We start from the raw sequence: 26,928 nt of genomic DNA, 5'->3' as shown, positions 1-26,928 counted from the left end.
TCTATATTGTAGGATCAAAGTCAATTAAAAATTTTTTTTAGGAAGGAGTAGAATCAGATTAAAAGTGAATATTTTTACTAAATTAAGAATGATCAAGTGCATTGCACATAATAAGTTGAGTAAAAGATAAATAGGTCTTTGACCTTTTTAAATGCGGATATTTTTTTTTTAGGATTGAAAAATACAATTAAATCTCTCACCTTATAAAACGCGTGACAATTATGTACCTCCGTCGAGTTGGAGTTCAAAACGGCAACGGAGAATGCAAACCTGGAGGGGTGAAGACTGAGGTGTCCGTTTTGGTTAATGATGTCGATGGCGAACAAATTGTTAATAGACAAATTGATCCTTATGCTTCAAAACGACGCCGTTAACATCCCCCACCTTACTACACCCTTCGTAATCCCCATAACACCCAGAAACCACTCCAGTTATTACAGAAAACCCTATCAGAAGACAAACGTCTTTCTCCCTAAAAAAACTTCTTCCTCCAGTTGAAGGTGGTGGTGTGCTTAGTGGACGTTATGGTTGGCGAAGTTAACGGCAAGCTTCGTCTGGAAAAAAAGCTGCCATCTTCTAGAGAGGTAAGGGTAATAGTCGAGGCTACGTGCATTGTTGTTTAAATATTTGTGACAATATAATGCATGGGGTTGGGCTTAGGGGTGATTGCATGTTTTCTTTCGGGTAAAAGAATGAGAAAAAGCTATGTGGAGTTTACTGATTTCAAAATTTCATGCACTTGATATAGGGTTTAATCTCCGATTTATGTATTTGTGGATAATGCAGATGGATGATATATATATGCGGTACCTGTTTTTCATCACGGAGGCCACTTTGGTAGAACACCCAGTGGAACTCTTCAATATATTGGTGGAAAAGTTGAAAAATTTTTGAAGATGGACTTAGACTTCATGAATTTTGAGGACTTAGTAACATTGTTCAAGGGTCTGGGATATGCATCATATAGGGCAGTTTATTGGTATGACCCAAAAGTAGTGACGTTGAGTCTAGACTGCACATTCTGAGAGGGGATGCAGGAATAAATGAACTTCGAGAGAACAAGCTCAAAAATTCAACCACTGATGAGTTTTACATATACTTCGACCACCCCGTTGATGAGTCACAGATAGTAGAAGATGTTGCTACAGAAAAGGGTGCAGAAGAATTTGATGATCCCATTGATGTTGATAGCATCATAAGGGAGCTTTAGTCATCACCATCCACAAAAGATGATGGGCATGAAAGTGGGGAGGACGAATTGTATAAACCTCCTCCGGCTGTCTCTGAAACTGTTTCAGATGAGGATTATTCTAGCTTTGATGAGGAAGATGATGGGATGAGGAGAAAAAGAATTCTGAAAGAAAAGGATAAGGTTCTGCCAAAGAGAAAGATCAGTGTGAAGGAAGGGATAGAGACAGAGTCAAGCGGAGGTAAAAAAAGAGGTGGACAAAGGAGTGCAAGTGAGAGTGATGCCAAAGGAACTGGGCCCACTGTGAAGCCCAAAAGAACTAGGCCCGCTGCCAAGCCCAAAAGAATTGGGCATAATGTAAAGTCCCAAAGAACTAGGCCTGCTGTATACGCTGAGGAAGCTGTGCCTACTGTGCAGCCCAATGATAGGCCTCCAATCGGCCTCTATGTAAATGAGGAGGATTCAGATGATGATGACCCCATTTATGAGTATGAATCAGAGAATCTTCACACACCAGTGTCGTCAGAAGATGAGGGAGACAAGCATGAATTTTTAGCGTTTAATGATGAGTATAGATTTGGAGAGGGTAGATTTGATATTGGAACCAAGTTTGCAACCATTGATGGGTTTAAAGAAGTGGTAAGAGATATATTCATATCTGAAGGGAGGGAACTTCTCTGGATTAAAAATGATAAGGAACGGGTGAGAGTTGGCTGCAGGGGTAAAGACTGTCTGTGGCTGCCACATCTATCCTACAACAAGACACTGTTATGCTTTCAGGTAAAGACTTACAAGTCAGAGCATACATGTACAAGATATTTGGGTAGTAATGCTGCTGATCAACACTGGATCAGTAAAAAAGTGGAGAAGAGAATAGCAAGTCAACCTCATATGACAACTAATAAGGCAATTGACTTCCTTATAGAAGAGTTTAACCTGGTGGTGCATCCGAAGATGGTTTACAGGGCAGTGAAAGAGGCCAAAGAGAGGATAACGAGAAACAAAAAAGAACAGTATGAGAAGCTCAGGGACTATGGCATGGAGATAATTAAGAGTAATCCCAGGTCAATAGCAAGAGTTGATGTGAAGCCTATTCCACAATCCCTCCCTGTGTTTAACAAAATATATATCTGCTTCGAGGGCTATAAGAAAGGCTTTAAGAGTGGATGTAGGCCTTTCATCCATCTAGATGAAAATTTTCTTAAGACATACCTTGGAGGCCAACTACTTTCAGCAGTTGCACAGGATGCGACAACCAATTTTATGTAGTGGCATATAGTGTTGTAAGATCTGAGACTAAGGAATCATGGAAATGGTTCCTTACACTGCTTCAGAAAGATTTGGGTAATGCCAGTCAATTTGGTTGAAACTTTATGTTCGACCAGAAAAAGGTCAGACTTTTACATTGTTTATTTGGGTAGATTAGGCTAGTAACCATTGGTTAGCATATTGCATGTCTCTGGACTGTTTGACAATATTATGTGTTTGCAACATCATATGTTTGTAGGGCCTGCTACCAGCCTTAAAGGAGGTAATGCCGAGAGCACATCATCGAAACTGTGTATAAGACTTGCAAAGGAGCACCAAGTAACCCCAACTAGAAACCAAAAAAAAAAAAAAAACTAAGAAGTCTGCTAATGCCTCACAAGCCTTAGTGCTGCTTTCCCTTTCACAATCAACACCTCAACGAGAGGTAAGCAAGTCCTGTTTATGCATTAGGATATTGTCCATTTTAAAAATTGTCAGTAGTTATGATGTCATTTTTTATCTTTCTTAAGCACTAATTTGTCCATTTGGTTACCTTGCTGGATCTTTGATGAATAAGATCTAAACCAATCTCAGGGTGAAAAATGTGCTAAAACTAGTACTGTGCAAGAACAATCTACTGTAAGACCATTATAAACTGTACACTTTTAATGCCAATCAATTTCTTTTTGTTCCTGAATTTAAATATCTGGGTATTTCGGTTATTTTTCCAGAATAATGTCACTAGCTAGAATACTATTGGACTACCAACCAACACAACAATGCAGGCAGCAGCATCAGGGGCTACACCAGTAGCTGCACCACTCTTCCCTTAAGTAGCTGTAGCAACAACACCATCTGCTCCAGTCCAAACTCCATTCAGGCCTCCATCCCAGCTGCCAAGAATGGGCCAACCCAAAAATCGAGCTACTGCCTCTAAATTCAGACCCAAGCAAATAATTGTTAGGCCCCCAACAAGTACAAATTCACCACCAAATTCACGACAAACTCAAAGCACAAGCACTAGTGGGACACCATCAAAGGAGACATTGAAAGCAGCTAGCAGTGGTACCACAAGAATTTTTAAGTTCATCCCTACTCCTGGATCCAAGCATTAGAAGAACTGAACACAACTGCATGAGTTCTGTTTTTTGTCCTAGTTATTAGCATCAATTGAACAATGCTTTCTAGCTATCATAGTTTGGCAAACTTGTTTACATGCCAACTAGACATTTTGTTATTTTGTGGAAAACTTATGCTATTATGTAATGTTTGGGATTAAGCCAGATACATTATCGTATAATATTTGGTTATAATCTATTTAAAATTACTACCTTATATAATACTTGACTTGCAATATTATTTAGTTATTCTAATTTCAAAGAAAATTAGAGTCAGTCCAACATAGAATTCACATTACATAGCCAGCAGTGGCAATTTTTATTACAACATCACCAGGTACATCAATCATCTTCAGCCTTTTAAGAAATATATAGTAAGAGTAACAACAACTACACTAATCACAATAATATGCCATAAATTCATGTATTTTTTCTTTTCAATAGATAATAGTTTCCTCTCCAAATCTTCTATTTTTTTTTTTCAATTCTTGCCTTCGAAATAGCTATTCTTCAATGTCTATTCCCTCAGCATCATCCACAGCACCCAATGCTTGAGACTCTATGGCCCTGATTTTTTTTAGGTATTCATCAAGCCAGACAAAGAACCGGCAGTACCGTTCTTTAACCTGGAGCAAATTTTTAGAGAATCATCCAGTTAGACACATTACAGTCTCATCCAACTATTGCCAAAATAGTAACTTACCTTGAAAAATAGACACCCGAGAAACATTCTATTAGGGTTAGTTGTTGTTCTTGACTTGTACAGAATGGCATATACACCGCAAAAGTACTTTGGCGCAATTCCATCTCGCTCATATCCTCCTGGCACGGCACATGAAGATTCTCCTCTAGGTCTTGTGCATGAAAAATCCCCTTCACTCGTCATGGACGATCACACCATCAATGACCATGGCTTCGTCGATGCATTTTGATCAAATAGGGCTCATTCATAGTAACGGCGTCGTTTTGAAGCATAAGGACCAATTGGTCCATTAACAATTTATTCACCATCCATATCATCAACCAAAATGGACACCTCAGTCTTTACCCCTCCAGGTCCGCATTCTTCGTTATCGTTTTGAACCCCAACTCGACGGATGGACATAATTGTCACGCATTTTATAAGATGAGAAATTTAAATGTATTTTTCAATCTTAAGGAATGAAAATATCTGCATTTAAAAATATTAGAAACCTATTTATCTTTTACTCAAATAAATTTTTATTCGTAATTTTTTTTCTATTATAAAAGAAATTTTTACTATTCACCAAAACATCATTCTTTCCCTTAATATTATTTGTCAAATAATATTTTTTGGTTCCGTATCTATGCTTGGTTGATATGGATAAGTCACAGATGTGATTGGTGGTAGAAAAAAAATTCAAAGAAAAAAACCATTAAAAAGAGCCATGAAGCTGTCGAAATATTGTAAATATACTAATTTAATTTTTGATCAAAATAAAACATATTTCTATACATGTGGAACTTAAAATTTCTCAAAATTTTATAAAAGAAAACAAATCTGATAATTATTGCTTCAGCTGATTGACATTCTATTTTCGATATTATTCTCAATATGATAATAAATAAATGACTCAATTGAACAACATAAATTATGTTACAAATTATTATATTAATACTAAAAAGAATTAATTTAAATAGTTTGATATTTATCCTAATAAAATTAAGTAACTGATATAAAACAAATTATACTTAATTTAGTTTAATAAAGTTATCTGCATGTGCTTGCACAATTTTAAAATTTAGAATTTTTTTTAAAGTTAATTTATATTTATCAAAATTAAAAATTCTAACATAACTTCATATATTGATAAAATTCAAATTTATTCTTATATTTATGTTTATTGTATTTTTTAAAATCTTAAAAATTATTTTACCAAACAAAATTTTTATTTCTTGTGTTTATTAAAAATAGTTTATTTTTAGTTTAATTTATCAAACATATGTACTATAATTTTTAAAAAGTTTTTTTTTAAAAGTAAAATTTATAAGTTATTTTCGATAATTAAAAGTATTAACAAATGAATAATTAAAATTTTCTAATAATATTTTACTGGAATTATAATACAAACATGTGAATAATTATTGAATTTGAAAAAGCAACATAAATATTTTATAATATATAATTTCAATGTAAAATAAAAATAGTAAAAATCAATTAATATTAGAGTTATTATTAGGTCACTACAAGAAAAAGCCTTTTTTTCGACGCCAAAAATCGACGGCTATTTCTGCCGTCAATATTTTTCGACAGCTTGCTGTCGATATTGTCAAAAAAATGTAATTACAAATAAATTATTAAAATCGACAGCCAGGCCGTCGATATTTTTATAATGAATTAACCTTCACACTATTATCGTCACACTGTTGACGAACGAGGAGTGGAAAATACTTTTATTTTAAAATCAACAAACATGGCGTCGATTTTGTTATTTAAAATATCGACAACACTTACCGTCGATAAATATAAACGATCTAGATCAGAGTCTAAAATTAAGCAGACGGTGTAGATTTAAGGTATAAAATAGACGGTTAGAGTATTGCTTTTTTTTAAATTAAAATCGACAAATTTGTCGTCAATTTTTATCACTAAAATCACAAATACCCGCGTCCAAAGTTCACAACCCAATTCCCCCAAATTTTCCAATCACCAGAAACACAATTCCCTCTTGTTCTACCCCAAATTTTATGAATAGCATGTCTCAGTTTTATAAAATAATATGTCTTTATAACTAGTTAGAATCTAGGCTAACTGATATAAACTTCTGCTAACCATTGGCCAAGGAATATACACAATAATCCCTCTGATCTCCTGGCCTCTTTTAGTTTAAATTAATATTGGTGGTAGGTCAGATATATAGATATTGATGATATCAACTAATGTCCCTTTCTATATATTATGAGATTTTATTGTGAGAACTTGCCGGGACCTCACTCTTTTTAATTAGAAATTCAAGAGTCTTCTTCCAAATTTAAAAGCTGTTTTTTATTTTTCTTTTTCAATTACACTATTCCTATGATTATGAAAATTGCCTATCACACTGAACAGATATACCTTGAAATTATTGATGTAGTTGGCACCCACCTAAGCCTAGCTTGAAGCGTATTTCTCAGGTTTTTAAGGAAAATTACAACCAGTCTTAGCTGAGTTTTGATGAGGCAGATGATGATACTCGAAAAATATGGTGGACAGAATGGAGGGTAAATTTTATTTATCTTATTTTACGTATTTTACAATCTTATATATTATAGTATGTTATATAATAGCAATATGTTATTTCTTTTTTTAAAATAGAAATACTTTGACATTCTTGATACGGAAGAGGATGACATCTATCAAGTTTGGAGGTTTAGGGCAACCAAGCGTCTACGAGGTATGCTCCATGCCATTCGCAAAAAAGGAGCCCGTCCATATTGGATCCCACCAGAAGTTCTTGGTGAATTGATGAGACGTTGGGACACTGATGCCTATAGGCAATTACAGGCGAGAAATACAGTTGCTAGAAAATCAACTCGAGGTACCTCTCTTCACACTGCAGGAGGCACCACCTTTCCAGAAGCGAGGTTACACTTGGTAAGTTGTTTATCAACTCAAATTGTTAGCACCTGCATTTAGAATTAAATATGAGATTGAAATGATTTAGAATCTAGTTTGTTGATGTTTATGAATACTTCTTACAAAAAATATGTAATCTGGTTTGATGCACTGTTTTTCTCATTGTTCCTTAGTATGCTTGTCCTAGCTTGAACAACTAGCTAAAGTAGGATTTTTATTGGAGAGACACATTCTTGTTCTATTTAATTTTTTGATAGATTTTGAAAGATAGAAATAATGAAATCTACAACTCTTATGATGGATGAGATGCTAACAATTAAAGATTATAAATAATATTATATGTATGAATGGGCCTACCTGGTCTCACTGTTTTGTGTAGTTCCGGAGATATTCATGCCAAAATAAAATCTATTAACGAGGAATCTAGAATCAAATTGACTAGTTTAAAAGCAATGAACCTGCTGTGTATAATAAATGGTACCTTCTTAATTAAGAATGAGTTGGGAAGTTGGTCAACACTCATGGAGAGGCACGGGATCACTCTTGTCAGCTCTTGTTCTACTAGTTCTCCTTTGTAGTGTTTATCTTTACTTTGCTGTCACATTAGGAGCCAATCAACACTCATGGAGAAAGCTTCATGTCATATGCAGCATCTTACGGTTTCTGTTACCGAGGGTAAACTGAAACGTCATTGACATTTGTGATTTGAATATTATTTTTGGTGGAGATTGTGTTAGGTGACATGAAATGGAAACATAGTCAGGTAATCATTGTGTTATATGTATACATAGTATTTATCTTGGTTATTATGAACACAAATGCATACAGATCCCTTGATTGTTTCCTTTTTGCTGATTGTTCTAATCTGCCTAATTATGCAAGAACCTTATTTGACTAGTAATAATGCAAAAATTGAGTTTTTTCTAAACCTTGATAATAATATCAACTACTTTCTTTTGATTATTACTTATATTATGTAGAATCAATCGCTTGGAAGACCATCGCATATGGATGAGTTTTTTGAGCACACCCATACTCGCAAAGAGGATAGGACTCAATGGGTTGATGAACACTCCCGAATGGCAAAGGTAACTTACATATTTTCATTGTAATTGCTTTTTGTGTAACTTAGAATGTGCAAAAAGAAATGACTTAATACTTTCCTTCATTATAATTTTGGACTTATTTTTGTCACATATCTTCTTAACTTTTGCATTATTATTGATACTTAAACTAGTTTACCAATCATTGTAGGAGACATTTCAAGAGCGCATGTTTCAGGCTGAGCAAGAGCGACAGACTACTATAGAGGCTAGTGTAACTGATCTACTGCCTGTCTCTGAGGAAAGCATATGGATTGAGACAGTGGGTGGAAAATGAAGAGGTAGGGTATATGGCATGGGTGAGGTAAGGAACTCTTCCATGGTGCGACCCCGAGTTGATGGGCCAACCACGACCACCAGTACTGATGTTTTGGATCTTAGAGAACAAATCATAATACTCAATAGGGAAGTTGAACAACATGCCGCTAAATATAGAGAGCTTGAAGACCGCTATCAAAGGGAGAAAAGAGAGTGGCAACAGACGGTTGAATCCTTGCGTGAGGATCTCAACACCAGTAACTCACAGATGGATCATTTTAGTCATCAACTTAGCAGCTTGACTGAGTATGTGAGGGCCATGGGTCCTAGTAGTTCTGGATCACATGTCCCTCCACCTCCTCCTTTTACTTTTCCAAGCTCCCAGAAAAGTGCAGCCCCAGGAAGAAAACTCCCACCTATCTTGCAGCCCCCAGGACACTCACAGGGCGCTCATATGGAGGATAATTCTGACGATCTCGATGACTCAGATGAGGACTATTTAGATGAGTAAGAGTAGGATTATTTACTTTGTTTTGAATATTTTGTATTATTAGTGGAGTTTAGTTATTTATCTTGTTTTAAATTTTTAAGTTAGAGGATTATTTATTATTGTTTTGATAAGTATGTAAACTCATTATTTAATATTTAATATAAATTTTATTTTCGTATTTAAAAGTTTATTTGTCTCATTATTTAATATTTAATTGACTATTATTTTTCAAATAATAAAAAAAACTGTAGCTATTAAAATCGACGGTAGCAATGTCAATTTTTAAATTCAAAATAGACAAAAGAAAATAAAAAATAGACTGAGAACTTGTCAATCTTTTTATAATTTTATCGACGGTTTACTTGTCCATTTTAATAACTTAAAAATCGACGGTTTCTTTGTCCATTTTAGTAAGTCCAAAATCGATGGTATGCTTATCCATTTTAATAAATCCAAAATCGACAGTTAGTTTGTCAATTTTATTTAATATTATCGACGACAGACGCATCGCTTTTACTTAATATGGGAAAAACTTAACCTCATATTATCGACGTCAGAATTGTCGATTTTATTTAGAGGGGTGCTTTCAGTTAGGCTAGGGCAGAGATTTTTGCGGAAACTCTGGCAAACTACCATTTGTTTGATATGGGGGCTATTGGAGGAAGTTTTAGTTAGTACAGGAAGCTTAGAGGAGATTTGCAGGTTGCAAAAAAACTGGATAGAGCTGTTGTTAATCAGGAGTGACGATTGTTGTTTCCTGAGGCTTGTAATGAGGTTTTGGCGCGTGTTCATTCTGATCACTATCCTTTACTCGTCAGATGTACACCGACTATGAAAGCCAAGAAGTGTTTGAGACCATTTAGATTCTAAGCTACCTAGATGACTCATCCACTTTTTAGCAATGTTGTTCATGCATCTTGGAATAAAGGGGTCCTTGATGTTGTTAGAAGTTTGATCGAGGTGTAGAATGATGCTCTTCTTTTCAATAAGAAAATCTTTGGTAATGTGTTCGTTAAAAAAAAGGAGTTGGAGAGGCAATTGAATGATGTTCAGATTTCTCTTTAGAGTATGGAGGATCTGGGGTTAAGGGTGAAAGAACAAGGTATTCATGATGAGTTAAATACAATCCTTCTCCAAGAAGAGCTTATGTGGTATCAGAAATTGAGAGAGTAATGGGTTTGGTGTGGTGACAGGAGCACTAAGTTTTTTCACTTGCAAACGATCATCAGGCGAAAGTGAAATAAGATTCATGGACTGTTTCTGGAAGATGAAACTTAGGCTACTGAGTCACAGGAGCTAGAGAAAGAAACAAAATTCTTCTTCCAAAAGCTCTTTTCGATAAGAGAGAATATTAATCTAAATGCTATGAGAGAATTCCCCAGTCCTTCCCTTAGTAACGAGAACTGTCAAAGGTTGGTTGAATCGATGGTGTTGGAAGAAGTGAAAAGAGCTGTAATGACTATGAATTCTTTCAAAGTTCCGGAACCAGATGGTTTTCAGGCCCTGTTTTATAAGGAGTTTTGGAACTCTTTGAGCTATGATGTGTGGGGTTTAGTCAAGAGAGCTTTTGAGGGAGAGATTCTAAATGCTGCAATTTTTGAGACATATATTGTTTTGATTCCTAAAGTTGAAGTTCCTACTTCTTTAAGAGATTTTCTCCCCATCAGTTTATGTAATGTTCTTTACAAAATCATTACGAATGTACTGGTGAACAGGGTTAGATCCCTTTTTTTTTTGGAGATCATTGGCCCACTTTAAGGTGGTTTTATTCCGGGAAGAGGTACTATGAAGAACATCATCATTGCATAGGAAATTATAAGTTTTATGAAGATCACTAAGTCCATGAAAGGGACTATGGCCTTTAAGATTGATTTGGAGAAGGCGTATGATAGGGTAGACTGTAGATTTCTTGAAACTTCTTTGATTTCGTTTGTATTATGGCTTGTGTGACATCATCTTCTTTGTCTATTTTGTGGAATGGTGATGAACTCCAGAACTTTAACCCCCAGAGGGATTTGAGATAAGGGGATCTCATGTACCCTTATCTCTTTGTGTTTTGTATGGATTGTCTTGCTTGTTTTATTTCCCATCGGGTTTCTCAAGGCTCGTACCGGTGTCAGTCTCCAGACATGGTCCCAAAATATCCCATTTGATGTTTACTATTGCTGTTCTGTAGAGCTACGAAAGCTCAGGTAGAGAAGGATATGAAGTGCATGGACTTATTCTCCAAAGCATCAGGTCTGCAGGTGAATCTTAGTAAGTCTAGGGCTCAATGTTCAAAGAATATTTTTGTGAAAAGAAGGGAGATGCTCTTGGGAGTCTCTAGTATTCATTTTTTCAGGACTTGGAAAGGTACCTAAGGGTTAATATTAGGCATGAAAGGTCTTCTCAAAAAGTTATTGAAAAAATTCAGAACAAGCTTGCTTGTTGAAAGGAGTGTCTGTAACACCCTACCACACGGATCTTTATACCTAGGATGTAAAACAGAGGTGGCGAGACGCTACGACCTCTAAGATAGGATATAAATATATATATATAATAGTCGAAAGAATGTAGTATACTAGGAGCCTTGAAGAATGGGTAAAAACAGAATCTCAAAATCAAAAGCGCAACGCTCAGGAAAGAGATTACTTGAGTACGAAGAAAATTAGAGTTCACAAACATATATATAAAAAGTAAGAATAGAGGGTCAAGAATACAAAATAACAAGCTCTTGACTCAGCCTGCAAAGTTAAAGCTGGCCGGAGAATATTTACATACATATATATACTTAACCCATAACCCAAAATACATATATAATCAATCTTGGTTCTCCATAAACCTCTAAGAGATGCAAAATTATATAAGTATATATATGAGGAGAGTCTATACACATATAGCAAAAGACCCAAAAGTAAAACCCCAAAATGACTCCACTTCGCTGCAGAAGCTCCAGAAGACAACCGAGGTGCCTCTCGACCTACATCTGAAAAACACAAATATCGTATGGGATGAGAACCGGGGGTTCTCAGTATGGTAAAGGTGCCTGCATATATAAGATATAAGGTCCTAGAAATGCCAGAGGAAATCCTAGAGCGCCGACACTCAGATTATAAAACTTAAAGACTAAAGTAGAAGCCATAAGTCAATGTGGTTTTCTAAGGATTCCTAACTTAACCAAGTCTTAAGCCTAACAAAATCTCTAATTTCTCTGTCTTTCCTCTGCTCCTCCATCTCCGATGAAATTACAAAGACAAACAAGCAGACAAAGGCAAATATAGGTAGAATACAAATAATACATATAGCAAATAAATATAACAAATAGTATTATAATCACTTAGACAATTCCAATTAATGCACAAACAAACAATTCAAACAATATGCATATGATGCATGCCTGTCCTATGGCTGATGATATCATCTATCGGTTATATAGCTAATCCGACACGTCCTGGTAGCTAACCATAGACTGAAACACCCATTGCGGAGCAAGTGGATTTGAGCTACAACCCCTTGCTACTACCCGCTCAATCCAAAGCCAATGGAATAATCATTACTGCGGCTACTACCCAGGCGTCACAATCTCTGACCTGGAGCGAGTGGAATAACCACTATTGCCGCTACTATCCAGGCGTCACAATCTCTGACCTGGAGCAAGTGGGACGAACCACAATCCTTGCTACTATCCAAGTATCTCAAACATGGACCTGGAGCAAGCGGGACGAACCACAATCCTTGCTACTGCCCAGGTATCTCAAACATATATTCATTCAATCTCAATTCATATTATCAATTATAACTCATTAACAATCTGATTTCGACTTCATTTATCATATTTATTCATTCATTCATTATCAGTCATTGATTATCAATTTTGTCATCATTCATAACATCATCATCATTTTTGCACACTTCATTTTATCCAAAAATCTGTCCACAGAAGATTACAAGCCTAATTCTCTGTCTCTAGACTCAAAATGGAAATATCCTAGAAATCCGAACCCATTGAAAATAGTTAACTTGAATAAAATAAAAAGAAAGCCATTTTCTCTTGCAAAAATTAGTTTCAATTTTGAAAGCTCTGCACTAAGACAACAAGCTACCCTGTTCTTAGAAAATTCACCAAAAATTATATTTTCACTTGATCTATCTGAAATTTTTCAAAATTGGGAGATATAAGCTTGGAAAGTTGCTGGTTTGATTATACAGCAACAGAAAATCAACTTTAAAGTAACAAACTTCAAAACTTTATATCTCCTAATCCAACCGTTAAACTTTAACCAAATTTTGTAGGATTGATCTATACATCACAGAGATTAAAGAAAAATTAATTCCATCCAATTGTGATGCTTAGATCGTTCCCAAAAAGCGTCCGAACCTGCTGCCAGAAAATAGATTATGCAGAATTTTGCCAAACCTCAATTTCCAAAATATTTCAACCCCAACCCCTTTAAAACTTACCAAATCTTACCATAGTGGCTCAAAACCAAACTCAACTACACCACATCATTCCTCAATACACTAATTTACCATCTCCATCAAGTTTTCAATCCAACAACCCATGTTCAACACAACATCTTTAATATACATCATCATGATCATATCCAACAATTCAAGTTCAATATAACAATATACATACTTATCAATAGCTACATCCTCATACACTTCAAATATCATCTTTCCACCATCATCAACTATATTCATATCACAAAACCAATGAATTTATCATGCCTCAACAAATCAAACATACATTGTCAACTAAACTACCAATCAAATCCAACATTCTCAATCCAACTTATCTTAGGTCGTCTAGCCTAAGTTTTTACAAGACATTACATATTAAATACGAGAAACCAAAACTATACCTTGGCCAATTTCTCTCTAAGCCACAAAACCCTTCAAAATTCCTTCTCATCCAAGCTTCAAACTCCAAATTCTCAATCAAGCAAGTTCAACTTAGCATCACTTGCCCCACATCATCAATTGACTCCAACCAATATCCAAATTCAATCTAATATCACATATTATTACTATAATCAACGTAGAGTTCACTAAATTAGAAATTCACCAAAAATTAGGGGTTCCTTACCTCACCCACGGCTCAAATGAACAAATCCCAACAATTTTCGCAAGCTAATTCGGTCCTAAGACATCAAAATTACATAATCCTCAATACAAAAATTTCATAAATTCGAAACTGAAGAGGGGAGATTTGGGTAAGAAAAATTGGGTTTCTTACCAAATTGGTTAGTGAGCTTTGCAGAGAATTTCAAGACGAACGCGTGATCGCTGACGGCTCGTCAATCGGAGCTCCGGATTGAAAGTTATTGAAGATTGAAATCAAGAGTGGGTTAGGGTTCTTGTTTCCCCCCTTCCCCAAAGTTTTCAGCTTTCAGCGTGCTTCCCTTATGTTTAAGGGAGAAGTGACTGTGTTCTTCCCTTAAATGGGTATTGGGTTGGGCCTTGGGCCCGGTTCACCTGATTCGGCCCGTTCAACTCAATTGGACCAAATTCTTTAAAATTAGTGTCAAAATTCATGTTTTAATTAATTCTACCTCATTAAACTATAAAATTCTATTTTCCAATTTCTTTGATTAATAATTAATTTATTAACTAATTATTTACTAATTTTGAGGGTTTTACAGTGTCTGCTGAATAAGGCAGGAAGGCTTTGTTTGGTTAAGTCGGTAATGGCTTCTATTCTGATCTATAACATGCAGGTTACTTGCCTTCCAAAGTATGCATATGAAAAGATTGATTCACTGATGTGACAGTTCTTTTGGAGAGGCCATAATAATGGGAGAGGGTTGCCATTGGTTAAATGGGAAGTAGCCATTACTCCCAAAAAGGCAGGTGATTTAGGTGTTAGATATACATACTGTGCTAATCTGGCACTTCTTGGAAAGTTGGTTTGGGATTGCTTCAATAATAAAAACAAACTGTGAGTGCAGATTGTGATGCAAAAATACCTTCGAAATTCGAATTGTTTTAGTGGTAGTCTTGGATAGAATGCGTCGGCCACTTGGAAGAACATTCTTAAAACATATAAGGTTCTTAAAGATGGGTTTAGGTCAAATCTAGTAGATGTGCAGCAATTCGTGTGGTATAATGAATGGACCCTGTTTAAAAGACTTTGTGATCTTGTTCCCTGTGTTCACATATCTGAGTCGAAATTTATAGTATCTGATTTGTGGCGTGATGGATCTTGGGTGGTAGATACGCTTGCTACGACAATTCCTCTTACAGTTAAGCAATTCATTTGCGGCCCTCCCTACCCAAATTCAGCGGACCTGGATCCGGGGTGGAGTTGGTGGCCTGCAAGGACAAAAGGGTACAGTGCAAGAGAATGTTACAATTGGTTATTGAAGCATAAAGTGAATTGGAATGAAAATAGTAATTGGAGCTGGCTTTGGCATTTAAATTTTTTGGAGAAGATCAAATTCACTATGCTTGGGTTTCATAACGCTCTCCTGACGGAGTCTTTCCTGTTCAGGCGGCATCTAACTAGTTTGCATTTGTTCCAGAGATGCAATGCAGCTCAAGAGACAATTGAACATTACCTGCGAGACTGTGTTAAATCCAAGAGTCTTTGGCAAATGTTAGACCGCTTTATTGACTCGTTTGAAAGCACCTCCGTTGAGGCTCGGTTTAGAAAGGTCGTGCCTAGTAATGAAGTTCTTTTTGGGGCCGAAGTGTGGTGGTTGTAGAGACATAGATGTAATGATGTTCTCAATGTCGAGAATCTTTGGACGGATCACAAGGTGGTTGCCCTAATCAGAAGCACTGTCATGAACCTGAGACTTTATATGCACCGATGGTCTTCCTTCAGCACCTTCAAGAATCGTTGGCACTGGGAACCCCTGTAAGTAATAGCTTTAAGTTAATTATAATGCAAGTTTATTCTCTGATTTGAGTTTGGCTGGTTTTGGCTGTATTATTAGAGACTCTAATGGGGGTTGGATCTCGGACTGTTCTGGTAGTTCTCTTCCCTGGTCTATCACCAGATGTGACCTTTTTACAGTCTAGAGGGGGTTTGTCTTAGTTTGAGACTACGATTTGAGAGACATTGTGTGAAACGGATTATTTGGACGTTCTGCACCTTTTGCATGACTCTAGTTATGGATACACGTCTGAAGTTGTTGATTTAGTTCACAAAATTCAGGATCTTTTATCAACATCTTGGATAGCTACATATGGAACAAGAAGTAATACCAATCATGTGATTTAGTCAGAGCCTAGTGAGTTCTGATTTAATATAGGTGTTTGCTTTGGTCATTTCTTTTGTTTAGACACAAGAAAAAAAAAAGTAAAACAGATATATAACTTCACATATTTATGAAAATAGTTATCACATGCACGATCAATAGCACAATTCTTTGAGCCCTCTTTTCTTTGGTGTGGTATATGAAAACTTGAAACATTTTTCACTGATCCGTGTAAAATGGCGCCAGAGGAGTGAAGGGGTTCGGAAAAATTGTTTAGGAGAATAGTAGAAATAGCATGCACACTTGAACTAACATATCCTATTTCCTGTTATTGCAGTGTGGTGTAGTTACTAATTACTGCAATTGCTTCATAAACAAAGATAGCCACAAAAATTGTGAATGAATAATTTGTGCACTCTCAAAGTGAGTAGCAAGCAAACAATTCCTAAGTGTGATGTATAAAGTGTGGTATGTATATCTGCTTAATTTCATCTTCTGCATATGTCTAATTTACAGGAGCAAAATTATTCGACACTCTTCACAGCTTCGAATCAGAAATCGAATCCCGGCATAGCAAACCGGGAACTAAATGCCTCGACCTGATTTCTGAGATTGGAAATATCTTTGTTGATCTGAAGATTCTTGACGAAATCCTTGAACGGTTTGGCATGTTCCCGCTGTACAATGCTGCTGGTAATCTGAGCTGCCTTCAAAAGGAAGTCAGCTATGGTCTCAAAATCTTCCTCTACACACCCTCTTGATGTCATTGCAGGGGTACCTGAACACACATGAAATTAAGGGATCTAAAACAATAGAAAACAACATAACATGGATCATCTGTGCTTTCCTAGAATATGATGTTTTGATGGCGAAAGAGAATCATATGATAAGCATGGAGAAATAGTACAAACATATTGAGCCAAAAAGAATGAGATAACTGAAACTATACCAATATACTGTAATATTTTAAGATCTACAATACTCACCAATTCTCACTCCTCCAGGAGAAGTAGAACCATAAATGGCGCATTTGTTTAGAGTGATGTGACATGCCTCGCAGACCTTCTCATAATTTCTGTCTGCATTACATAATATAATTGTTTAGAGAGGATGATCATGCCAACATAAGAGAAGGGAAAATCTTAACAGAAATCAAGAGTAATACACCCAAAGAATGAAATAACCACAAAAGCAAATAGATTAGAACATTAATCAAAATAGTGAACTAATTTCACATATATATGCTAAAAATAGCAGATTGAGGAGTTACCATTCAAGCCAAGTGCAGTTAGATCCCAAAGCAACAGATGATTGTCGGTTCCATCAGTCACTAATCTGCATTTTCTTTTCAACAAAGCAGAAGCTAATGCCTGCGCATTTTTCTTCACCTGCTGCATATATGCTTTGTACTCTGGAGTTGCAACTTGTTTCAAAGCCACGGCAAGAGCAGCGATGTGGTTATTATGAGGACCTCCCTGTAACGATGGATACAAAGCAAAGTTTATCTTCTCCTCAAAATCATAATTAACATCATCTCCATGATAATGAACATGGCCTGGTTTCCTTGGTTTCGCTCCTCTCCTGTAAAAAACAATGCCTCCCCTTGGACCCCGAAGGCTTTTGTGGGTTGTTGAGGTAACAATATCACAGTAATCAAATGGACTAGCCACTTCCTGTAAAATAACAGCTCTTAATATACATAAAAGCACATTCAACAAACAAGCACTTTCTAAAATTGATGGAGTTCCGAAACTCCAACAAAGTTTAAAGTTGAAATACATATAGCATTTCTTCAATTAACAATATTTTATACAGAAAGCCATGACTAGACTAAAATTAGAAATAAAACCATAGACAATCGGCAGCAAACTTCCTAATCCACTATCAGTCTTTGATGAGAAAAACAAGTGCAGTGTAGTTAATGTAGTTTTATCTTATTAGATATCAACCTTGATTTTCTTTTCAGATGTGCAATTACCTTTCTAAAATGCAACCTACACAAAGCCAAAATCCTTAAACAATAGGTCATATAAGTAGAACAGTAATAAAAAGGATCATAGAGAAGATCCATCACCTTAGCCGCCACAAGACCACTAACATGAGCCATGTCACACATCAACACTGCACCACATTTATCAGCAATCATCCTGAACTTCCCATAATCCCATTCTCGAGGGTAAGAACTCCCACCACAAATAAGTATCTTTGGCCTAAAGTCCATAGCTTTCTCCTCAAGCTTCTCATAATCAATGTACCCAGTTAAGTGATTAACCTTGTAAGGCATTGTCTCGAAGAAAATTGAAGCAGCAGAAACCTTCTTCCCACTCATAGTGTAATAGCCATGACTCAAGTGTCCCCCAGAAGCAGAATCCATTCCCATGATTCTGTCTCCAGGATGCAAAAGACCCGTGTAAACCGCGAAATTCGCAGAAGTGCAGGAATATGGCTGAACATTCACACCCCATTTGTTAGGATCAAGATCAAAAGCAACCAAAGCACGCTCGCAGCATAGAAACTCAAGCTGATCAATGTGCTGATTCCCAGTGTAGTACTTGTTACCGGGCATTCCCTCAGAATACTTATTAGTCAAATGGCTTCCCAATGCTTCCATCACTGCCTTGCACACAAAATTCTCCGAAGCGATCAATTCGATTCCTTTGAACTGTCTTTTCTTCTCCTTCTCCATGATCTCGAAGATTTCGGGGTCTGCGATTCCAAGTGGCTGGTTCCCCCATGACAGCACCGAAGCTTTGCGCCCCTCGACCGTTGAATTTGAATTTGAATTCGAATTCGAGTCCTCGGCGAAACGCTTTGAAGGGAAGTACGATTCAGAACCCTCTATATGCCTTCTCTTCACCGGAAAAGAACGCCCCATGAAGTTAATCGTTTGGTGCTGCTTCCTCTCCTGTTCCTTTTGTTCCTGTTCTTCTTCTTCGTCTATGATTCCCCCTTCTTCTTCTTCTTCCTCTTCCTCTTCTTCTTCTTCTTGATCAACATCATCATCATCATCATCATCTTCTTCTTCTTCTTCTTCTTCTTCTTCCTCGTGTTTGAGTTTATCAAGAGGCTTGTAGTCTTCGTCGACGAGTAATTGCTGCCACGGAACGGAAGGATTTGGAATGGGGAATGAGAAAGAGTTATCAGTGAGCGTAGCAGAGTGAGAAGAAACAGGGGATGAGATATGCGCGTTCAAGCCGAGAGATAAACCTGGTTGAGCATCCATGGCGATAGAAAGAGAAAAAAGTTTATATTTTGAACGGAATTAGGTTTGTGGGTAGCTTCTTCAGGAACAATCGGAACAACAGAGAAAACAGAGACAGCGAAAACAAAGCAACGATGGTGATGAAGAAGAAAAAAGTATTGTTGTTTGCATGGAAATGGTGGAAGTCATGGAAAGAAAGAGAGAAAGAATGCGAAGATTTTGAGGGGAAGAAAAAAGGTTGAAGAAGAAGAAGAAGAAAGGGGAATGAACCTGGATGAGAAAGAGGGGGAAGGAAGAGTGAGAGAGCTATGAAGATGGAAAATGGGGATACATTAAGAAGACGTAATTCAACTTAAACGGAAAATTGAAAACTCGTACGAAGTCCATAAATCAAAAAATAAAAGGAAGGAAAGGGAAATATGATGCGTGGAGTGGAAACTTGTGATTGTAGGGGTTTTTAAAGACTTTTAATGTGGATGTGATCATGTCTAGGTTCACAGCTTGTACTTGTAGGGGTCAACAATCCCCGGTTTTTTTTTTTTATTTGAGTAAAGTATTGTTTTTGTTTCCAACGTTTGGGGTAAGTTTCAAAGTTGTCCCTAACATTTCAATCGTCCTATTTAAGTCTCTAACGTTTTAAAACTGACTCAATGTTGTCCTGCCGTTAGGGATCCGTTAACAGAATTGACGGCAGGACAAAATTGAGACGATTTTGAAACGTTAGGGACTTAAATAGGACAAAAACATTGGGAGAAAAAAATGATACATAGAAATAAATTTTAATTTTATCCTTCAATAATATTAATTTTTTACTATACATAATATTCAATTATTTTTTAATCACATCTAAGTAAATTACACTTAATCATATTACTTTTATTTTAAATAAATAATTTTTTTAATAATTTTACTCTTAAAGATTTTTAGTTCTCATGAAATGTTTGTAAAATGACTAATATATAAACTTGCAGAAAAGAAAAAAATAATATATATACAATAAAATATAAATTATATCTTTTGTCTCTAATGTATCAAAATTCTTTAAAATTATAAAAAAATAAATTTATTTAAAATGAAAGTAATGCGATTAAGTGTAATTTATTTAGATGTAATTGAAAAATAATTGAATACTATGTACAGTAAAAAATTAATATTATTAAAAGATAAAATTAAATTAAAATTTATTTTTATGTATCGTTTTTATCCCTAACGTTTTCGTCCTATTTAAGTCCCTAACGTTTCAAAATCGTCTCAATTTTGTCCTGCCGTCAATTCTATTAACGGATCCCTAACGGCAGGACAACATTGAGTCAATTTTGAAACGTTAGGGACTTAAATAGGACGATTGAAACGTTAGAGACAACTTTAGAACTTACCCCAAACGTTAGGGACAAAAACGATACTTTACTCTTTTTATTTTTTTTAGACTCTACATCAAGATAAAAAAAAAATTTAGAGTGATTAATTTTTTTATTTAATTTTTTACTTGTTAGTTTTTTATTATTTTGGGTATTATGGTATTATGTAATTAAATACACATGACTAGATTTTGGGTTCACCAAAGATCGAACTCTTGATCTTTCGAATCTAAAGCTTTAATACCATGCATGATACCACTCATCCCAAAAGCTTCAGCTGATGGGAAAATGTAACATTAATGATTATATCTCTAATACTCTCTAAACTTCCATTGTGCACATTGTATAAATATTCCATTGACTCCTCATACTTTCCCTTTATAATAAAAATGTTTTTAACATTTTTTTTATTAAAATTGTTTTAAATATTTTATTTGTACCAAAAGAATCCTTGAAATTGGTAAAGATGAATATCTTTAGTTCAAGTTTATTTTATGTTTAAATATGTGATATCATAATGATCATTAGTGTCAAGTGTTACAAAATAATTGCCAAGAAGCAATAGTTCAAATGGTATAGTCTTCACATACTCAATTAAGAGGTTGCGGGTTCGAGTCTCCATATCTTCGGTAAAAAAAAAATTATTGGAAGACTATGTCATTTGAGCTATAACTCATTAAGCATCGTATGACATGTCACGCTGTAGAGAATTAATTCTTTAAATTATATTAGGCGACTCATTTTAATTTTTTAAATGAAAGGGTGTGAATCAAATGGCTGATTTTTTTAGATATGATTTGGGGGTGTGAGTTATGCTGGGATATGATGATTACGGGTGATTTACACTGTTATGACGGCGTTGCTTTTTTGGAATTTTGGGGGAAGAAATCGGAGGCACCGATTTGAGGAGGAAGAAATTGGTGCCACCGATTTGTGTGAGGGAGAGGCTAAGGGGTATTAAATCGGTGCCACCGATTTGTGCTAGGGAGAAGGAGAGGCTAAGGGGTATTAAATCGGTGCCACGGATTTGTGGGTGCTGGAAGACGTTAGCTAAGAGTGCAGTAATCGGTCCCACCGATTTCCGTCCCACCCATCGGTGCCACCGATTTCTTCATCAACGCCGTCACAGCTCCGTCAAACACCCCAAAACCCCATAACTCTGCGAAACACCAGCACCTTCCCCATATCAAAATTAAAAAACTCGAATCAAATTAGTTTTTAAATTATTTTTTTATTTTTTATTTTATAATAATTTAATATGATATTTTAATAAAAACTATATGATTTATTAAAAATATGTTTTTGTTATTTTATTAAAAAAAACACATATTTTATAAAAAGAAAAAATTTATTTGAATCTTCTTTTTTATTAAAAATTAATAAATTTTAAAAATTAGTTACAAGTATAAAATATAACTATATATAAAGACATAAAACGATTCCTTTAAAGATAAAAAGTATCATAAAAAGCATTCATATCATTTTTTAAATATCTTTTAATATATAAGTTATATCATTTTTTTTTATAGTCTTTTTGAAAGTTTTTATAAATAACTAATTTAATTCAAGTTTTTTAATTTCAGAAACTAAAATACATTATTTAGTGCAAATTTATCAATTTGATCCACATGTTGTGACATGTAATATTACTGTTTATGTCATTATACCTGTTATTAATTGCCACATCATAGTAATTGTCGACGTAGTCAAGCTACATTAGCATAATATTGGCTACATTGGCATAATATTGGCCAATCTCAAGGACATTTTCTGTGTAATTGAAAACTTTGGATATCATTTCACAAAACTAAACTAATATGAGAACCATTTTAAGACTTTAATCACTTTTTCCTTATCTTTCTCTTTTTGCATTTTACTATAAATTTAACTTAAGATTTATATATCACATGCTTCTGTTAAATTCCTTTCAAATGTCCAGAAGTGCAACAAAGTGTATGTGCCACTATCGCTTTTCACCTTCTAACTAAGCAAATGTCACAATGGTAATGATTATAGTCTTAATTTATTATCCTAATTATTTTTTTAATGTTTTTAAATGAGTAAGAATTTAAATATATATTGCTTTTTGAAATATCAAAAAATAAAAATTCAAAACTCTTATTTAAAAATTAAAAAGACAAGTTAAGACTCCTAATTATATTTCATGCAATAATATAGATAGAAAGATCATCACAATTGGAATCCTCGTTGCTGTCGTTTTCAACTTCTCTTTCGTTTTAGATTTCATCGTTGCCCTCCTTTTGTCATGTGGACAAATTTGCCTTTCCATTATTCTCTCCAAAGTGGATCACATTGAATTTTCAATGCATCCAATTCCCTTGACGTGCCTTAGGGAAAAGACCTTTCACAATCCAAACGAATTAAATGAAATTCAGCACCCTTCATCTCACCAAAGGATATAAATGTCCCTAAGTTCAATTAGAATTTAAATACCAAATAAATCATCTACCAGAAGACAACATTTTGTGGTTGTCCTAATATTTCCAAAGTAAATACAAGTAACATGCTGACACTATAAGAAGCTTCCCCTGTTGATTTAATTGGCAGTAGGCAACAATTCTCATGATCTTTTAATTGTTCAAAGTGTACAAAAAAGTTGAACCCAGAAGAAAATGTTGCAAGAAGAACTATTTCTAGCTCTAGGTAAAAAATTTAAAATAGATTGTGCAAGAGCACCATTTTTCCCCTACTCGAATGTATTCATTTTCCCATTATGAAACAAAAATTACAGAGCAGTAGGACACATGTTAAAAACTTGGGAAGTCCATACTACAAGGGTTTACACTCACTCACCTGGGGAAAATTTTCCCAAATAATGAAATTTAGATGCATTGAGTTGAACATTGACAAGATAACCAGTAATGAGCAGAACCTCTTTAAGAGGCTATCTTTCATCTACTCCAGCAGCTGCTGAAGGCTGCTCCAAGGATTTGTCAGAAGCTACCATAGATTTTTTATTTCCAGGCCCTGAGGAAACCTTGACAAGTGCTGGTCTTAGAACCCGGTCTCCAAGAAAGAAACCGCGCCGGGTTTCTTTAATTATAATCCCTTCCTTGAACTCTTGGGACTCCTCGCGTGCAACAGCTTCATGTAGCTACAACAAAAGAAATCCGAAAACAAATTAACCAGCAGCGTCAAGCAAGGATTTCATGGTGGAGGACCCCCTTTAAGTTAAGACAGGCAAAACTAGCAGCATTGTGGTGATGAGAATAAGAAAAGAAAAATTACATTTGACATAAAAAATGAAGCATGAAAAATATTCAAAACTGTAATTAGGATTTTGGTTTGCAGCCACAATTTAGAAACAACAGACAGAAAGCAAAATACTGAAGAGTCCTTATTATTTAAGGAATAAGACTTCATGCCACTAAAAGTGATTTCCGCTAAGATGCCCAAACAAGAAGAACCCCCATTCGCATCACTGGTAAAAGAAATCTCCACAAAAACTGATTTCATTCTTCCAAAACTCTTCAAAGTCTAGATATGCAGAAACTCCAAACACAGATCATCTCGGTCAACGTTTTCTAATTCCAATTTTTCATTTTTAAAAAATATTTCCAGCAAGATAAACTGTGATATGACACTTATGTGTACCACAATAAATCCACAATCATAAGTAGTAGACATTTCAAATATTAACTTGACCGATAACTCCTTAAAAAACTCCTAGAAAAAAAAACAACCAATGAACATATTATTCAATAACAGGAAATCAAAGGTGATATTCATAAAATTCATGTCCATCTCTTCCTTTTTGTGGTGTTTGGGAGAAATGAATGTCTAATATATCACATTGAAAATGAAATGGATCTTATGTTGGTAAGAAATTGTTCCAGATGCCAATCAGAAGGAAAAAAGAAGAAATTAGACCAGTGTTCAATTTTCAAAATTCACTTACCAATGGATTAAATGGTTTACCAACTGTTGGTACCACAGAAACATTTTGGCTCCTCATAACTTCTACAAATTGCTTGTAAATACCTTGATAGCTTGCATCGATCTTTTTCTCTTTCTCTGTTTCCGCTATATTTTGTTGTTTGGTTCTCTCAAAATTGTCCACCATCAACAGAAGTTTTTCAATGACTTCTTCTTGGGCATCATTCTGGATAACTAGTTTTTCTTTCTCATATTTTTTCCTAAAATTGTCAAAATCTGCTTGTAGCCGTAGACATTTCTCCTTAGAAGCAACTTTTTCTGCTGATAGAGTTGACAATTCTTTAATCAGTTCAGTTTTTTTAGTTTCAATCAACTTTATTCTCACTTCAATCCAAGATATAGCTTTTTCATCTCTATTGAGAATGGCTTCCTTGTATGCCTCAATGAGGGCTGCTAAACTCGGTAAAGATTGTATATCTCCATCATCTTCTGTCACTCTTCTATCATTCGGACTGTCCTCCGTTTCATTATTTATCTATGGGAGATACGACAGAGGGGTTTAGCTAGGGATATAAAACAGGAACAAAATGAAAAGCATAAACAAGTTGAGCTTAAAATAAAACAAATATAATGAGAATTTCATGACAAGTGGAATAACAGAGTTGAGAATGAAGGACAAGAACAAATGATCAAAAGGAAATGAAAATGTATAGTTTAGTTGATATCATCATAACACAGGCACAAGAATTTGAGGATCCAATACAGCATTACTAATTTACTACTATATTCTTCCATTGTAGCTACAAACTTATTGACAATCTAAGACAGAATCCCCTTTTCTGAACTCACTTAGCTATTCATCACAGCATCATCACCATGGTTCATTAATTTCTATCAGAATTAAAAAATCAATGAACAAATTCAGGCTCTTAAGAACTTGGTCCCTAGTGGAAAATTACAATTTACAGCCCAGTAAATCTAAAAGGAGCACACAAACAATAAACATACTAATAAAATATTATATTTTGTAGCTAATTGTTCATCTTCATCATGACAATCTGCAATTCAGAAATTTCTGCTATCAATCTAATTATTAACACATCATGCCAGAGAATCAAAAGAAAGATTATATCTATAATTAGGGCGGTTTTGGGGGGCACTGGAAGCTGTATCATATCAAGTGCAAAAACTATAAGATGAAAACAATTAAACAACAATTAAGGAGAAAGAAGCATACAGTTGGAAAGGAATCTGGCGAAGCGAGATAAGATTTGAAGAGGGGCCTTCGACTTCGATGAAGAAGGGAAGGATTGGTGGTTCTAGTTAAGTTGTTAGAGCGAGGAAGGTGGGGAGAGTAAGATAGGGTTTTAGATTTAGGAAAGGGATTTGAAGAGAAGGAAGAAGAACATGGACACGAAACTAATATAGATTGGTTACACAGAAAAGAAGCCATTTGTGCTCCAAAAGAAGAACAACTTCTCGTGTTTGTGTGGGTGAGAAATAGATTAGGGAAAATGTTCACGAAATGCAGGAAATGCTGACGTTGAAATTTTTTATGGTTTTCTTTTTCAGAAATATTTTTATGAATTTAATTTGAGTTGATTAATTAGTATAAATACTCTTTTTAACCAAATATAAATATATCACTCAATAAGAAAATATATGAATGAATTATTACATTAATTAATTAAACATACAAAGATTTTAAATTATCCAATAAGTGAATATTTGTACTTTTGTAAAAATAAAATAAAATCCTGTCGGCTGAGTGGAGATGTAAGAAATGGAAAACGAAGAGATTGAGTTTTCTAAAATCACTAATATGACTTTTTTTACTAATACAATTTCTTATATACAACATGTTGCTAGTTAACCTTTGGAACTAACTAATTAGAGAAGAGAGATTTTTTTTTTACTAGAAAAGGAAAGCTTTCATTCAACAGAGCGAAAATGTCCAACATGACCAGATTAATTACATGTCTAGGGACATCTTATTCCATTCACAGGTTGGTTGGATTGGTAAGCACCAATTGAACTAATTTGTGTGCTACTCTATTTCCACTTCTTTTCACATGACTAAAGAAAAAAAGTTCTAAAGTTTTTGCACAAATCTAAAACATCGACAATGAATTATCTAAAACAAAGTTAGAGATTCTTCTTATTTTAGAACTCTCACTACCTCCAAATTGTCATTCTCAACTATGGTCTCAGTGAAACAATACTCTTTAGCTAAATTCATTTTTCATTGAACTACATATGCTTCTATTTCCAGCAGCATCCACATTAATCTTCACAGTAAATTAG

At 35.0% G+C, this 26,928-nt stretch overlaps 2 protein-coding genes and 1 long non-coding RNA gene across 3 annotated transcripts; 1 reads left to right on the top strand and 2 right to left on the bottom strand.

Moving 5' to 3' along the window:
* The first annotated feature begins 6,263 nt into the window (after positions 1-6,263).
* Positions 6,264-9,082, top strand: LOC140180871 (uncharacterized). The gene is made up of 3 exons (XR_011874943.1): positions 6,264-6,777; positions 8,113-8,220; positions 8,387-9,082. It is a non-coding gene; the product is annotated as an uncharacterized lncRNA (long non-coding RNA).
* Positions 9,083-16,426: 7,344 nt separating this feature from the next.
* Positions 16,427-19,849, bottom strand: LOC112764960 (serine hydroxymethyltransferase 4). The gene is made up of 4 exons (XM_025810807.3): positions 18,242-19,849; positions 17,438-17,840; positions 17,154-17,246; positions 16,427-16,945 (listed from the first exon to the last, which is right to left on the bottom strand). Exons 1-4 carry the CDS (start codon positions 19,388-19,390, stop codon positions 16,719-16,721), a joined length of 1,872 nt encoding a protein of 623 aa, XP_025666592.1. The 5' UTR covers positions 19,391-19,849; the 3' UTR covers positions 16,427-16,718.
* A 3,412-nt stretch (positions 19,850-23,261) lies between these two features.
* LOC112766122 (uncharacterized) lies at positions 23,262-26,206 on the bottom strand. The gene is made up of 3 exons (XM_025811977.2): positions 25,862-26,206; positions 24,647-25,159; positions 23,262-23,842 (listed from the first exon to the last, which is right to left on the bottom strand). Exons 1-3 carry the CDS (start codon positions 26,075-26,077, stop codon positions 23,633-23,635), a joined length of 939 nt encoding a protein of 312 aa, XP_025667762.1. The 5' UTR covers positions 26,078-26,206; the 3' UTR covers positions 23,262-23,632.
* Positions 26,207-26,928: the final 722 nt, after the last annotated feature.

The sequence above is a fragment of the Arachis hypogaea genome, chromosome 17 (assembly GCF_003086295.3).
Source record: "Arachis hypogaea cultivar Tifrunner chromosome 17, arahy.Tifrunner.gnm2.J5K5, whole genome shotgun sequence".
Lineage (NCBI taxonomy): Eukaryota > Viridiplantae > Streptophyta > Magnoliopsida > Fabales > Fabaceae > Arachis > Arachis hypogaea.
This window is presented reverse-complemented; position numbering and strand designations above follow the sequence as displayed.

Coding starts and splice junctions, on each gene's coding strand:
- LOC112764960 (XM_025810807.3), bottom strand. CDS start 19,390: ATGGATGCTCAACCAGGTTTATCTCTCGGCTTGAACGCGCATATCTCA. Junction 17,841..18,241: donor GTGGTCTTGTGGCGGCTAAG/GTGATGGATCTT, acceptor GTTATTTTACAG/GAAGTGGCTAGTCCATTTGA. Junction 17,247..17,437: donor AACTGCACTTGGCTTGAATG/GTAACTCCTCAA, acceptor TATGTAATGCAG/ACAGAAATTATGAGAAGGTC.
- LOC112766122 (XM_025811977.2), bottom strand. CDS start 26,077: ATGGCTTCTTTTCTGTGTAACCAATCTATATTAGTTTCGTGTCCATGT. Junction 25,160..25,861: donor CGCCAGATTCCTTTCCAACT/GTATGCTTCTTT, acceptor TATCTCCCATAG/ATAAATAATGAAACGGAGGA. Junction 23,843..24,646: donor GTAAACCATTTAATCCATTG/GTAAGTGAATTT, acceptor CTTTTGTTGTAG/CTACATGAAGCTGTTGCACG.